This window comes from Mirounga leonina, unplaced genomic scaffold, assembly GCF_011800145.1.
Source record: "Mirounga leonina isolate KUSES-001 unplaced genomic scaffold, KU_Mleo_1.0 Mir_201, whole genome shotgun sequence".
Lineage (NCBI taxonomy): Eukaryota > Metazoa > Chordata > Mammalia > Carnivora > Phocidae > Mirounga > Mirounga leonina.
The window spans coordinates 20,005,246-20,021,518 of record NW_023270504.1 but is presented as its reverse complement, the minus strand read 5'-3'; the positions used below and the strand labels follow the sequence as shown (position 1 = coordinate 20,021,518).

Genomic DNA, 16,273 nt, shown 5'->3' with positions numbered 1-16,273 from the left:
TCAGTTCCTAGTATTGGTATTATAAATGCTGCTTGAAACCTTTTTACAAGGGCTTATATTTAAGAAAATTCTCTCTGGGAGATTTAATGAATAAACTGCCATCATGAACTCATTTTCCCGGCAGTCTCATTATGTTCCCATTGATTGTGGCATGGTGGAGCTTCTTCGGAGCCAGAGAGCTCTGTGTTTACATTCCTGATCCACTGTGGCTCTGTAGCCTCGGGCAAGCCATGGACCGTCTCCAAGATAGAACATGGGAATGTTCTACCTACGTACAGGGTTGTTGTGAAAGTTGGAGCTCACATATTTGAAGTGCCTAAAATAGTGCCTGTTTTTTACCGTGTGGGTGTATTGTTAGTTATAGTATATATACTTAACCTTTATATAAAACAATAAGACAGTTCGTCAAATATATATAGGAAACATCATACATTGAATAATAACAACAATGCCCTAAGAAAGAATAGTTGTAACACAGTCTATGACAATACAGACTTTGAGTCCAGTACACTCGTCCTTAAATTATGTGCCTTGATTCTGCTTTGCTGGAGCTCCAGTGTACTAGAACTAGTTATTCTGTGCACAGATAAAATAATAGTAGTTTTCCTTCCTAAATCACAGGAAAGAATACATTGATGACCAGATTTATCTCCATTTTAAGTTTTTACTCCTTACACTTTTCTTCGAGCTTGTGTCAAAGTTCCTTTAAGACTTTTTCTCAGGGTGCCTGGGTGGCTCAGATGGTTAAGTGTCTGCCTTTGGCTCAGGTCATGATCCCAGGGTCCTGGGATCGAGTCCCGCATCAGGCTCCCTGCTCGATGCAGAGCCTGCTTCTCCCTCTCCCTCAGCCACTCCCTCTGCTTGTGCTCTTCTGTCTGTCTCTCTGTCAAATAAATAAAATCTTTAAAAAAAAAAAACTTTTTCTCAGACTTCCTATGTGACTTTGCCAGGAATTTTGCTTGTGGTTGAAAGAATTGAACAATCAGCAAATAATATTTGTGGAAAAATGTGGATATAGATCATTTTGCTTTATTTGATAGGTTATTTTAATTTTAAGAGACCTTGTGTTTGTTGTTGTGATTTTTGTAATGCATATACATGGAGTAGAGTTACAAAATCTGCAAGTAAAATGATTTCGAACAGAATGAAATCTATCAGTATTTTATGGTTTTCTGCCAGGAGCACCATAAACAAACTGAAAGTGCTTCCCCAATCACAAGTTTTGAGGCGCACTGCTTTAGTACATCTGGTGATACTTTGTAAGATGAAAACAAAGAAGTAAGGTAAATTTCTGAGGGCTAGTTAGTTTGATGGGTGCTTTCTGTTAGTTTTCCTTCCACTAGCAAGTTGGTCTCAAAGTAGATTGAACCAAAAACTCAATTATTTACATAATCTTTTTTTATCCCAGTCATTGTGAATAAAGAGACCAGGGTCTAGGGAAAATTTCAGTAACTGTGTCCATCAGGGAGTGATTATCTGAAGGTCCCAAAGTGGAAAGGATGGGGAGTTTCTTTTTAATGGTTTAATGAGGTATGGTTAGCAGAGGCATAGCAAGAAATCGAACAAGTTTATATATCCTGAGCAAGTTTAAAAATCTTGGCCTTCATACCCTATTTGGCTTCTTCTTAGCCAGTGGTGGTTGCCAGGCTGGAGGTTCAGGCTTTTAGGGGCCCTCCACAGTGAGGTAGCCTCTATTAGAGGAACTGGCTTCTTGCCTACTCCTACTCTGTGGTTTTTTTTGGTCCTAACCAAACAGCAGAAAAAGTGTACTGTCCAACTTGCCTCACAGAATTTACTTACTTACACATAGTGTAGAGATATGAATAGTCTCCATTCTGTCTGAAAAGTGATAGTACTAGAAAAATCTTAGAGAAGCAATGGGTTTAGACTAGTAGCCTCACCTTTATACTGACCTCTTTTGACCTCTAATGCCAGCAACAAAGAACCTGGGGAACCTGAGCTCTGGTTTACTCTAAGCTACAGTATGGAAGGCTCTCTCTTCTTAAGGAATGGAACATATTAGGTCTATGATTTAGAGTGATTGCATTCTTAGATCTGGGTTTAGAGTGAGGTACGCTTGGGACATAGGAACTAATGGTTTGGGGTTAGAGGAACTGATCTGGCCTAGAACATTAGTGGGAAGGGACCTCAAAAGCCATGTGGTTGACCCTCTCACACCATGTTATAATCTCTGATACAGTATTCCAGACACATTGGATTCTCCTTGAGTCCTCAGGCTAATGGGAATATCACTGATTTGTAAGATAGTTCATTTCATTTTTGGTCAGGTCTAGAAAATTCTGTCATGTTGGTGAGAATTCTGCTTTCTCATAGCTTCGACTCACTATTCCAGCTTCAGCTACTTTGAATGAACCTAATCCTCTTTCTACATAAAAGCCCATTAGCCTTAGCCTCATCCCACTAAGCCTGCTACTCCCAAGGCTAAATACCCCCAATTTCTTATACTGTCCCCCATGCAACATGAAATCTAGATCCCTCTCTTTCTTGCTTTCTTTCCCTTTGCACTCCATTTTATCCATATCTCTTTTGAAATGTTGTACCTGTATCTGAAAACAGTATTCTATTTGTGATATAACCAGTTATATCAATGTAAGGAAGTTGTTACTTTTTTTGATACAGGCTTTATATTTCTACTAATGCAGCGGAAGATTGTGATAGCCTTTCTGAGATTTAGTTTTTTTTTGTAATCAGTTAAAGCACCCACCCCTTTTAATTAATCAATTAATTAATGGCCCCATTTCTTCTTTCAGATTTTGACTCATCTTCCAAGCCTAAGACTTCTTTGAATTTCGAGTTTGTCATACAGCGTATTAGCTATCCCTTTCAGCTTTGTGATAAGCTTGAGATAAGCTATTCATTCAAGTCTTTGATAAGAGTGATTAGTAGGAATGGGACAATATAGCAGGGTGTTGTGACATTGACTCACTCTGGGTACACTGAAAACCGTCTCTTTTTATCTTGTCCAAAAGAATTCATGATGCTAAACTTTGTTAAAAGCTTTAATGAAGTCAGGCTATCACTACGATTCTTGTTATTTCCCAACTGGTGACTCTTTTCCTAAAAGAAAACACTCTAGAGCAGGGCTTGGCAAACTGTGACCTGTAGGCCAAATTTGGCCCCCTGCTTGTTTTTGTAAATAAAGTTTTATTGGAGCATAGTCAGTGCCTATTCATTTATTATTATCCATGGTTGCTTTCATGCCATGGCGGTTGACTAGTCGCTTCAGAAATCATCTGGCTTACAAAACCTACAATGTTTACCATTTGACTCTTCATAGGACAGGTTTGCTGATTTCTGCTTGAGAGTAAGGTTGATAGCAGCCAGGCAGGCTAGGCATGTAATGTTATGATGGGAGAGGCTACCTGCATTGATTTTAGTGGGGACCAAATATTACTGGGGATTTCTGGGTATGAGAGTAGAGACCGGGAGTCAGCTGTCCTGTAGTTAACACTGGGCTAGAATTCTGTGCCTCAGAAGACTGTTCATCAAGCAACAACTGTGCTTCAGAGAAACTGCCTAGGCTACCATAAAGATGGTTTTTGCACATATCTACCAAGGGAATGGGAACGATGGCTTCATTTTCTTGCTTCCAGGGGAAAAAAGTGAAGCAGGTTTGGCTTTGTGCCTTCTAACTTTGGGAAGTGTTTCTGAACCCTTAGCTAAACAGAAAGCAGTGACTTTTGGAGAAACTACTTGGTTAGGAAACAATAGGGCATCTACTGACTCCGTTTTTTCACTTCTTCAGCCAGATCTGTGCTTTCTGCTCGTGTCTGGCCGGACAGGGAGTCCCGTGGGCCGACCCGTGAAGTACAACATCGTGGGAGTGGGGGATCTGATTGGTCCTCAGGTTTATGTCACCACAAATGGGGCTGTCTACATCCTGTTTGGCTTTGGTAAGAAGCAAAGCTAGTTTTGCTGCCATTCCCCATCTGTGTGTGTGGTAGGCCTCCTTTTTGAGACAGAGTGAAAGCTCGGGAATTGCTGACCCCAGCCCTTTTGCCACCTCCTGTCCCAGGGGCCTCTCGGTCTCCCCTACTGATGGCTGGTTATTAACTCTGCTTTCCCCGGCTGCCTTCTCCAAAGAGAATACTCTTTGTCTAGCATTTCCTTCATCCCTTACCCACTCTGTGTTTGACCAGTCTGGGTGGGCTCTGTGAGACGCATCTTTTTTTTTTTTTTAAAGATTTTTATCTAGGGACGCCTGGGTGGCTCAGTCGGTTAAGCGGCTGCCTTCGGCCCAGGTCATGATCCCAGGGTCCTGGGATCGAGTCCCACATTGGGCTCCTTGCTTAGCAGGGAGCCTGCTTCTCCCTCTCTCCCTCTGCTTGTGCTCTGTGAAATAAATAAAATCTTAAAAAAAAAAAAAGATTTTATCTCTTAATTTGACACAGAGAGAGTACAAGCAGGGGGAGCCTCGGAGAGGGAGAAGCAGGCTCCCCACTGAGCAGGGAGCCCAATGTGGGGCTCGATCCCAGAACCCTGGGATCATGACCTGAGCCAAAGGCAGACGCTTAACTGACTGAGCGACCCAGGGGCCCCTGTGAGACCCATCTGATCAGGCTCTGTGTCTCTCGCTCAGATCCTCACCCTGGGAGAGTTCTAGTAAATTCAGCTTCTCAGTGTTGGTTCTTCCTGTGGTGCTAGGAAATATCCAAGCTGTCGCCCTGCGGGACATTTTTGTTCAGGCCCAAAATCGAGACAGCTTACCACCTTCTCTGCAGATAGAAGAGCCAGAATGGGAGAAACGAAGATCCATCAACCTGTCTGAGCTCATTGACATTTACAGGTAGGGCAGATGTCTGACCTTGTCACAGTTCAGTCTCCTGAGATCTCACGAGCTATGGAGTCTCCACGTTTGAATTGGGCCAGTGAATAAGGGGGCAGAGGTTTGGGGGGAAACAGTGCTAGCCTTAATATACCATCTTCCTATCTGGTGAGTTAGAGACGTTCTTTTCCTGGTAACATAAGGTGCTGATGGCTATGTGTTGGTGATCATGATTTGTGATCACTCTGCACATAGACTGCAAAGAAGGATATTTATTGCAAAGAAGGATATTTGTTTAGTGTTCTGAGTCAGAGCGGGGCAGGCTGAGATGGGGAGACCTTCAGGCAGGGAGAGAGATTTATGTAAAAAAACCTGCCTGTAAAACTGAAGTATCTGCCCTGCTCTTTTTCTGTGTTTTTCTCCTAGTTGAAGAATCATTTTGGCAGGAGCAAGGCTAGCATCCATGAAATCTTATTTTTTATTCTTGTTTATTTCTTAATCAAAAGCATGTCGTTCGTCACATGCAGTGGATTTTACCCATTTAACCCCAGGCCTGGGTAGTGATTGTCTTCATTCTCTTCTGTCAGAAATTTCAGATCATTTTCTAGCGTTTTCTCAGGCAGTATCACATTGTTTCAGTGAATTGGGCAGGTGTTAAATCGAATGGTCCCAGTTGTCCAGAAAAAGAAATAATTCGATGCAGTGTAGACCATGAGTTGCTGTGCAAGCTTAGTGACAGTCTCAGGCCTCCTTTCCAGGTCTCCGTCTGCCTTCCCTGCCATTATCCTTGGCTCTGTTACCTTCCCCAGAGTATCCAGCGTGAGAGATCTGGCTCTGCAGCCCTTCCCCTGGGAGTTCCTTTTGAACTTGCATGAATTTTCTAGGGATTCTTGCTTTCTAAAATGAGATTCAACTGGAACGACAGAGTGCTCCCCTCGATAAGATAATGGCGGAAGGTGAATACAAGAGTATATAGAAACACATACCCCGAGAGAAAGAGCCCCAACTTGTGGGTCCGGAATCTCATCCAAGCTGGAGACTAACCATTGGGTCTTGTTTAATTCAGCGATGGTGTTGAGCTACTCCAGATGGTGAAGGCACCTGATTCCAACAGCAGCAACCTCCTGATTACAACCAGACAAGGCCTCATCCTGCTTCGGGGGCAAAATCTTACACCTTCCTGGACACTGAGCCTGCAAGGCCTGCACAGGTTTGCTGTGTGCCCCTCCTATGGGTTGCTCTTTTGATCTGCTTTCCCACGTTTAAAAATTGCCCAGAACAATTGCCTGATCTCTGGGGTGGTGCTGGAGAGGGAGAAAGAAGTCATTGTTTTCCTCTCCTTCTGCTTCACTACTGATCACTTACTTTGTTCTCCTTTGCAGCCAGCCTACTTCTGGGTATTTCACTGATGATCAGACCTTAGACTTCCTTCTCCAGATACAAGATGGAGTTGGGATGAAAAAGGTAAAACTTTGGGACTCAAATCTATTAAAACATCTAGAAAGTGTATTTGTTGTGTCTAGCCATATACGCTAGGCACTGTGAGAAATAAGAACCTGAAATATGGTCCCTTCCTTCAGAGAACTCAAAGTCTAGCTGTTGGATAAAATGAAAACTCACAGGTTAGTGCTAAAATCTGTAGCATTGGAAGCTTTTCCAGCTTCCCTGTACGTGAATTCCCTCTTCTGAATTCTTAACTTAAAGTTTGGCACTAGGAACCTTCTGAAGTCTCTTGGTGGGGAAAGGTAGGCATAAATAAACTTAGTACTTCAGTACGTATCTTCCTAAGATTTCAGAGAAGGCAGGATATCTGGGGTGGCTGGATTGTTATGGAAGATTTAACAAAGGAGGGAAAGATGATGAGCAGGACCTCAAAAGTTATGAGGAGGGGTTCCTGTTGGGTCAGGAACACCGACACCAGAATGCCCAGAGACAATAGTATGGCATGTTCTAGGGACACTGAATAGGTCTTTCTGATTTTACATGAGGTTGCATATTGTGAAGATATAATGATTGGTTAGGCAGTTTTCATTATTTTTTTAAAGATTTATTTATTTTAGAGAGAGAGAGCGTGTGCGTTCACGCACGAGCAGGGGGAGGGGTAGAGGGAGAGGGGGCAGAGACTCTCAAGCACACTCCGTGCCCAGTGAGGAGCTGATGCAGGGCTTGATCTCACCACCCTGAGATCATGACCTGAGCCGAAATCAAGAGTTGGGACCTGATCCCAGGACCCTGAGCTGAGGGCAGATGCTTAACCAACTGAGCCACCCAGGTGTCCCTAAATTTTCTTATGTATTTATTTTATTTTATTTTTAAAAGATTTTATTTATTTGTCAGAGAGAGAGCAAACAAGCAGGGGGAGAGGCAGGCAGAGGGAGAAGCAGACTCCCCACTGAGCAGGTAGCCCAATGCGGGACTTGATCCCAGGACCGTGGGATCATGACCTGAGCCAAAGGCAGACACTTAACCGACTGAGCCACCCAGGCATCCCTAAAATTTCTTTTTTATAATTAACCTAGCTTTTTGGTTTATCTTCACTAATATGTATTTATATTATTGCATCCTGTTCTCTGGGAGCCAACTCAACACTTAATCATTGCCTCTAATGTCTGCCAAGTCCTGTGCCAGATGCACAGATGATGTCTCTGGAGACATAGCATTAATGAAGACAAGGCCCCGGTCTCGTATAGTTCGTAGTCACTGGGGTGCCCGTATGCATACACAGCTCTGCCAGGTCTTGGCGAGTGCTGTAATGGAGGTCCGCACAAGGCCACGGGGCATGGGGAGCAGATATAGTGAAGGGAGTCAAAGAGGTGCTTCATGTTGGCTGTGGGCTAGATGTTCACATCATGAAAGCAGAGAAGTGGTTTGCTGGGTCCGTGTATAAGGAGAGGCTGAGGGGCATTTCTGCCAGGGAGATCCAAGATCCAAGTGAGCTCAGCTGATGGAAGGCCCTGAAAAGCAGGGCTGCAGCATTTAGGTGATGTTTTGGAGGCAGTAGGGTTGTTTGGTCTTGAGCGGAGGACAGAGCTGATGATAAAGGCATCACTTCAGGGAGAGTCTTCCAGCAGTGCTGGGTAGGAAAGAAGCAATGTCTGATTGTGTTTCAAAAGAATTTCAGGTAGAGATTGGAATTTTCATTGGCATTCCCAGCAGGATTAAGGGAGAAGGGTATACATATATGTATAGCTTCATTAAGAGATGAGATGCTGAGGGTTTGGACCTGGAATTTAATCCTGGCTCCACTGCTTATCGGTGGCCTTGGGCAAATTACATAATCTCACCTAACTGCAGATTCTATGTCTGTAAAGTGGGGGTGATAATATTACCTGTCTTCATAGGGTTATTATGACAGTTAAATAATGTGTGTGACTGGATACAGTTTTTTAGTGTGGTGTCTCAAGACTTTTCTCTCAAACTACCAAAGGGAATCTTGAACAGCTGGCTTCGGGGAGTCTGTCTCTCCAGGTCTGAGCGTGGACACAGAAGGGCTGGACCGAGGGGCTGGAAGAGTAGGGAAGCGGTTGTTGACAGGGGTGCAGGCCTTCTACTTACCCAAGAACAGACACCGAGGAGAGGGGCCGTAAAGACAGGGGCTGGGGGTGGGCAGGGAGTTCCTTGTGGATTTGGGCCAAGGAGAGGCTCTAAAACGACGAGGTGCGAGGTATTTGGGGGTGAAAAGGAGATAGAAGTGTGGCCAGAGTGTATGAGCTCAGTCCCCTTCATTATCCTGTGAGAGATGCTACAGAGGAATGTATTTTCTCTTAGTTTATTTATTTGCCTGTCTCAATGCGCTCTTTTGAATTTGAGACCAGCCTGGGGCTGAGCCCCGTGTGTGTGACACCCAGGAGTCGAACCCATAAAGCCTGTAGCACAGCGCCTCTCACAGGCATCCACTCAGTCGCCGTCCCCTCATCCCCTCGGTGGGCGCTGTGGTCGTGGGAGGGAGGGAGCGGGCAGGAGGCACTGCTGCGGGCCTCTCGTTACAGCGCCTCCCCTCCAAAGGGCTGCTCTCTCTGGAGGAGGACTGCCGCTGACACCGAACAGTCTTGAGTTCCATCCTGTCCCCGAGCCGCCATTCCGTCATCTGCAGAATGAGAGGAGGATTGGTTGCTTTATACTGTCCCCGTCCCACTCAAGGATTTAGCAGACCTTTAAACTCTACTAAATGGGGACAAGGGCTGCAGAAAACCAGGTCTGGTCCCTCATCGCTGTTTAATGCTCTCTGCATGCCCAGTTTGTTCACATGTAGTAAGCTCAACCTGTTAATATATGTGGTTTTTCATTCTTTTGTGTGTTTTCTTGACCTGCTTCCTTTTTATTAAGAGAGCGAGTGGGGGGAGGGGCAGAAGGAGAGGGAGCAGGGGGAGAGGCAGAAGGAGAGGGAGAGACAGACTCTTGAGCAGGCTCCGTGCCTGGTGCAGAGCCCGCCATCTCACAACCCTGAGATCAAGACCTGAGGCGAAATCAGGAGCGGTTGCTGAACGACTGGGCCCCCCAGGCGTCCCAGCCTGCTGCCTTTCTGAAGGTGGGCTGTATTCACTGTCTTCTCTCTTGCAGATGATGGTGGTGGATGGGGACTCAGGCTCCATTACCTGGAGTTACAGTGCTCCCTGTCACATGAAAGAGACGCCAACCACCTCAGCAGTTACTTCGGACCAGAAGTCTGTCTTCCTCTTCTGGGCTGAAGGGATGTCAGCTGCATCTCCCAGTTCTGTGAGTGAGCCTGGCGGGCGTGGGGTGGGGGTCGTTTTGTCACTTGGTGAGACGACAGCCGCTCTGCGGGGCTGCCTGGGTCTGGAGGGGTTAGTGGAGAAGCCACGCTTCCAAGTGGGTGTGGGTACAGCACAGCAGCACCCGAGAGCGCAAGGCTGGAACCTGCTTCCTCCTGAGCTTCGCTTGCCCTGGCCTTGGCTTTCAGCCAAGCACTGTGAAAGCTGACAGCAGCCCCTGGCGACAGCCGCCAACACTGGGAGGCAAGATGAAGCATAAGTCCTCTCAAGACGCTAGGTCCAAATTTCCAGATGATTCACATGTGCTATAGTCAAAGAGAAGTAACTGTGACTCATCTGGAATGGGCAGAGGAGGTTTCATGGTGGGTGAGGCTGGGCTTCGAGGTGAATAAACTGAGTCTGCAGAAGCGGGGTGGGGCAGGGATGGCCAGGCAGCTGGAGAGGACGATGACGGGGCTGAGGTTGAGGGTTCACCTGGGGGAATAATAGGAGAGAAGGTCCGATGCCCAGAAGGCAGATTTTCGAAAGTCTTAAATGCTATCCTCCAGTATTTTAATGGGGTTGATGAGGCAGGGTACCACCCAGAATAGGTGCCTGGGAGTTTTCGGTAAGATCCACCCTGAGTTGGTTCAATGAAACCTATCTTTTTTTAAAGATTTTATTTATTTATTTGAGATAGAGAGCGAGCAGACGAGAAAGAGAGGGAGAGCGCACAAGAGGGGGGAGGGGCAGAGGGAGAGGGAGAAGGAGAAGCAGGCTCCCCACAGAGCAGGGGGCCCGATGTGGGACTCAATCCCAGGACCCCTGAGCTTAAGGCAGACGCTTAACCGACTGAGCCACCCAGGTGCCCCTCAGTGAAACCTATCTTGACCAGCACCTGCTCTGTGCCAGGCACTGCGTTCTCTGTAGGGACCTAAGGATAGACTGGAAACAGTGCTGGTGCTCTAGCGGAGAAGGCAGATGGTCCCTGGATGCTGGGGGGACCTGGAAGGATGAAGAATCCTGAATTCATCGACCGTGCACCCTTGGACAAGCCACCTAACTCTTCTGAGCCCCGTGCTCTTTATCCATCAATGGAGATGCTAATATATTCCCTCATTTTGAGGATCAGATTTACTCAAAATCTCAATTATAGTCCTAACTCTGCCCTGCCCTAACATGTGCCCACGGATAGTTTACCTGACATGTTAACTTCTGGTTTCCTCACCTAATAAAATGAGGGGATTAGAAGAGGTGACTCTCCAATGTAAGTATCTATAAATCACCACAAAACAAAGGCATGTTACAGATGCTGTAATTGAAGCACAAATACGAAGTTTAGATGGAAGCACAAAGGGAGGGGTACTTTGTCGGGGGCAATGGGGGAGCTTTTCGTAAAAGGGGCAGCATTCAGGTGTGGAATCTAAGGACAAGGGTTGTTCTCACGCGTGGAAATGGGCTCCAGAGAATGGTTAGACAGTCTCGGGGGGAAGTAGGGTTGGCAGAGGTCAGACAGATCAGAGGTTACAGTCAGGCATTCCTGAAGCTCGGCCGGGCAGGTGAATAATGGAAGAGGCTGGAAAAGGCAGATTTGGGTTAAATGGTGCAAGGCCTTGGCTTTCAGGCTAAGGAGTTTGGCTCCATTCCCTGGGCAGTGAGGAGGGAGTTTGGCTCTTTGCTTGTCATGTGGACAGAGTCCGAGGTCAGTCCTGTCAGGTTTGGGATCCTGAGGGTATGGGGAAAATGCCCTCTTGTGCTTCGTGGCACGTGGTGGGAGTGTGGCTACAAGCGTCCCCCTGTGTTTCTCCTCACTTCGTGGACTTCTTATGCTAAGAGAGTGGGATTCCCGTTTCCTCCACTAGTGGGGTCCAGGATGGCCCCGGGGTGGGGGAGGTACTCGGGGAGCTCGGTGGAGCAGTCACTTACTAACCCGTGCGTGGCTGGGCTGCACGCATGTGTGAGAGCCGAACGTCCTCCCTGCACCGGGGTCAGGCTGGTGAAGGCAGTTCCAGTGGGTATTTCTTCTGCTGTTGGGACTCTGGAGACTGCCACTTGGAATTGGAATTTTTGTTGTATAATTAATGATTTGCTTCTGTCTGGACAGTTTTCTGTTTGTTTCAGGAACTGAGAAGATTTTTGTGATTTTAGCTTGATACTTGCAATTGGCTTTCATATCCAGTGAGAGATGTCTTTTCATGAATGCATTTTGTGTCCATGAAGCCCCACCACGAAGCAAGAGATGACCCAGTGTTCTGATACTCCCACAGGCAGAAGGCTTGGATCCCACCCCCTACCCACCCAGGGCATGCACATTTCCATTCTTTTTTTCTTCTCATAAGGGAGAAAGCGTTTTCTACCCTAGTGGTTTGAAGAAGTTAGTGATTAGTCTGTTTTGAGCGCTCTGAAATATGTCTCTTGTATATGGGAGTTTCTCTCAAACGCATGCTTGTAGTTGGGGTCAGGTCATAGCATCTGAGAGGAATGAGTAATCACCACGGTCTCCTCTGCCCTTTTCATCGGAGGCCTGTCACATGTGGGAACGCAGAGTTACCTACGTTCTTCCCTCTTGCTTCTCATTGTCAGGATGTCATCCCAGGAACTGGGCCACCCAGCCTTCACCACCTTTACCTCCTGCATCCAGCATTCCCCTCTATCCTTCTGGATCTGGCCAACGCCACGGGCATGGTGACGGCTTCCGAGGGTGAGTCCCAGTGACAGTAGGGGCTGCGTACAGATGAGGGGAGAAGGTGTGCTGGCTGTGTGTGAGCATACCCTTGTCTCACCGAGGGAGGGACGTGTGCCTTCGAACAACAGCCGGGGGTGGGGACGTTGAGCCCCTCCCGTGCGTCCTGCAGAATCCTCTGACCGGATCTGAGCAAGTTGTTTTTCAATATTAGCATAAAACATTATTCAGTGAGCATTGAATAGTGGTAATTAGGAATTGAGACCCTTTTTATTACAACACCCGTGTTAAGGATAAGGCACAGTAAGTGCTGGCGAGGCCGATAGCCTCTGTGACCGTGTACGGACAGTCTGGGAAGTCTCAGAAGTTCTAGTCCGCTGTGCTTGCTTTTCTGCCCTGTTGTCACCACAGTTGACATATCCTCGTTTCCTGATTTGGGGCTTTCTCAGAAACAGCTTCAGAAAAGGAAAGGTCTAAAGACCGAGGGGAATGTGCTGCTTGGCCAGCATCCTGTCATTCCCCACTGTGCACACGCTGTCTAGCTTGGTGCCAGGCATTTATTAGGAGCTCAATAAACTTCGTGTCTGAATTAATGAGGAGTAAATGAATGAATGAAGCTAGTTGCTGAGTCAAGCCACTCTCCTGTTAGCAGAAATTTTCTGTCCTCGTTAATTGCTCTTGTTTTTGTCCTTCCTCAGTTGGAATTAACGACCTCTGGAAAGATGCCTTTTATGTTACCAGGACAACGGGGCCAAGCTCCGAAGGCCATCCAGCAGCCCTGGTGGTCAGCAAGCTCAGTCTACGGTGGGCGCTGATGGAGGGCCAGGTGGTGCAGCTCGAGGACACCACCCCCAAAATCGGCCGTGGGGAGCTGCGAAGATTCCTCTCTAGGATAAAGTTTGTTGATCCTCCCCACCAGGTGAATCTTTTCTGAAAGATATATTTGATTACTACTATAGGTTTGGGGCAAAGGCTACCAACCCCAGCTTTGTTCTCTAGAAAGCAGCGGGGAGTAGGAGCCTTTTTGATTAGCTGGGTGTCAAGAACCAGTTGTTCAAGAGCAGCTCTATTTTCTTAGGGTGCTTTATGACCATTCAGAAATGGTACGCAGTTGTTTTTAGCTGGGAATAGTACCATCACCCTTAGGGGACACTTGGAAATGTGGGGTCATGGTGTCTATTATCTCAGTGACTGAGGGGGTGGATATGACTGGTATTTTCTGGGCGGGGGGGAGGCTAGAGATGCTAACATCGTGCAACATTTGTGAAAGTTACATACTCCAAAGGATTATCTTGCTCAAAATGCTAACCTCCCAGCCCTCAAATACTATGGTCTAGTTCAATGTTCAAGAGTTTGTCATGGAAAAAACAAACTTCCTGGATCTTTCTGGAAGGACTTACGAACTATCGGGGCTAGACAGAAGGACAGAAGAGTAGAGAAATAGCCTGATCTTTGGGTTTCCTCCATTTCTCTGTCATGAAAAGAATGAAAGTCGCTGATACCTGCACTCTTTCCCCTAGATATAGTCTGAGGAATCTTCCATCTCAGAAGAAGTGAAGAGAGTGGTACCGTCTCTCTCCCAGCAGCGTCACGTCAGTTCTTTGGAGAGAAGGAAGACTTCAACCTCATTTCACCGGCTCTGCGTGATTATCACAAAGCACTTTGAGGGCGCGTTGGAGTTCTCAGATGACAGCACCATCCGTTTGGCTGGGGTATCTGACCTACCTTTGCAGTCCCTGCATTAACCCCCTCTAGGCACTCCACGGATAGTTTGGAAATGTGACTCTTACCGTTTATTTTTTGTGTGTCTAATTTATAAACTCCTGGGAAATTCCGGTGAGGTTCTTCCCTGGAACATTTTGTTTTGCATTATGCCACCTGTGTGTATGTGTTGGTGTTGGGATGACATAGTTGCTTGATCTGTTCTAAGCTCCAGGGGCCCAGTTTCTTGTCCTTCTGAGATAACACTTGGCTTGTTTGAGACTTAGGACTTCCAGTGCCCTGCCTCTCATCAGGGCCACTGGTCCTTTCCCTCCGTGTTCTCTCACCGCCCGTACCTTGGCTTCTTCCCACCCTAGCGGCAGGGAGACACAGACAGTGGGAGGCTGAGGGAGCCATCCTTGCATTCCCATCTTTTATCTTCCATACCTCCCGCCTCCCGAACTTTCCATCTCTACACAGTCGGTGACCACAAGCGCCACCACATTCCTGTCAGAAGGGGAGCAAGAGCATCAGAGTTTGTGAGCAGCCTCTGCGTGGTCCGTGTGGCATTTCGGGGTCCTGATTGGCCTGGCCAGCATGGCCTTTTCCCCGCAGTAACTTCTGAAGCGCTCGTGTGCGCGCTGCCCTGGCTCTGTGAAGTCAGGAACCATTCAGCCAGGTAGCTTATCCCGGCCTCATCTCCACTTTGCTCTCTTGGTCTCCTGGCATCTCCTGTGGGCCGTCCTCCATCCTGCCTCTCATTTGCCCTCTCTTATTCAGAGGTATTTTTGCTTTGCTTGCATGAGAGCAAGCTGTTTCTGGATTTTTATTCTTGCTCCTTGAGTCCCGTAAGCAGCCATTTTGCCTGCACATCTCCTTCCTTGTAGAGCCTTGGAAAACACGGTATTTTGAGAAAATTCCTTTGTAAATACTCTTTTATAATTGGTTGAGTTCTTTAGAATTATCTCCAATGCTTGCTTCTCCCTTCTTCCATAAATGTTGCTTCTATTAAGTTCTCTCCTAAACTTCTAGGTCATTGTTTATATAGCAGAAAATCCCACGTTAGCTGGTGGAGAACTGCTTTTCTTCTTGAATAATTTTGATAGGTCATACCCGAGTGCAACTCAGGTTCTGTCTTTACTTGGGCCTGTATCTTTTTAGCTTGTTTTAGTAAAGGGAGTCCAGAAAAATTTAGAGATTACAGAAATTTAGGGATCCCAGATTTGAAGGGACGTGTATTATTTGCCCAGTGGTAGGCATTGTGACATAACATATTGGTAGCAATAGCAGATTGGCCTGCCAGGTTTCTGGGCACCCCCTTGCCTTAAGACCCTGAAAGCAAATTTGGTTTCAACACTTTGGGAAACTTTGTAAACTTGGGGGAACAATTAGAGGATACCCAAGAGAATAGGATGATTTTAGATTCATTTCTAGAGTTTGCATCTGCTCGGGTAGAATAGCCTAGGATCTTGTTAGCCTAGTAGAGGACTCTAAGGACTAATTTATAGTTGACTGAAGAGCTAAAACTTGTGGTCCTGTGGCCTGGGCCGAGCCATCTACGTCTCACCCTCGTTCTTCACCATGTAGAGGAGTAAAATGCAAAGTCATTTACCAAGGGCCTGGTCTTGCCGGGGGGGGGGGGGGGGGGGGGGCGGAATCTTTTTGGGTAGAAGATGGTGTCTATACCGGGTGAGTCCCAGAAATAAGAGGAAGCTAGAAGAGCATCAGTCCCTAAATTCTTCATGGTGTGTTTACAAACTAACTTAACATAGATTGTTTTGACTCTCAGAAGTTTGAATCCATTTTTGCCAGACACGGGACAGGCTCTAGGTTTCTCCTCCCTCCTGCAGCCAGGGTAGAGGGTTGGAATGGTGGCTGAGGATTGCGGAAGCTTCATCTGTCCAGCGTGGGTGCTAGCCTGTCAGGTGTGTCCCGACACTCCCTTCTCCTGGTAGGCACCCACCCAGCCGGACCTCTAAGATAGGAAGAGCTCCTTCCTTCCCCCACTCAAGCAAGGCCAGTGTGACTGCCACTTAGGGATAGCAGTGACTCGTGCAGGTATAAGGATCTTCCTTCTCCCAAGCTCTCCTCCTTGCTATCCTTATAGCCCCTTCCACCCTAGACAGCATCCTCCCAACCCCCACATGCTCTCTACTCCCCCTCCCAGTCGGGTATGCCGATACCAACCCCCTTGAATGTGAATTGCTACTTTTATTGTCCATACTACAGAAGAGCCAGCTGGTATATTGTCAGGAAGCACTATTTAAAATGTGAATTGTTGGAGAACAAATAAATACTATGTATAGGAAACACACTTGTGTGTCATTCTCATTCTTCTTAGCCATCGCCATGGTTTGTTTTCCCTTATGGAAAAGAGGAAGAACAGGTGGG

General features: G+C 46.8%; 1 protein-coding gene across 1 annotated transcript in view; it reads left to right on the top strand.

Annotated features, from left to right (window-relative positions):
- FAM234B (family with sequence similarity 234 member B) overlaps positions 1–16,196 on the top strand; it is a 34,620-nt gene extending 18,424 nt beyond the window's left edge. The window contains exons 6-13 of the mRNA XM_035028183.1: positions 3,767–3,914; positions 4,666–4,807; positions 5,853–5,996; positions 6,169–6,250; positions 9,347–9,502; positions 12,082–12,199; positions 12,880–13,100; positions 13,702–16,196. Coding sequence (XP_034884074.1) covers positions 3,767–3,914; positions 4,666–4,807; positions 5,853–5,996; positions 6,169–6,250; positions 9,347–9,502; positions 12,082–12,199; positions 12,880–13,100; positions 13,702–13,707 — 1,017 coding nt within the window. The 3' untranslated portion in view covers positions 13,708–16,196. The remainder of the gene's footprint in view (positions 1–3,766; positions 3,915–4,665; positions 4,808–5,852; positions 5,997–6,168; positions 6,251–9,346; positions 9,503–12,081; positions 12,200–12,879; positions 13,101–13,701) is intronic.
- Positions 16,197–16,273: the final 77 nt, after the last annotated feature.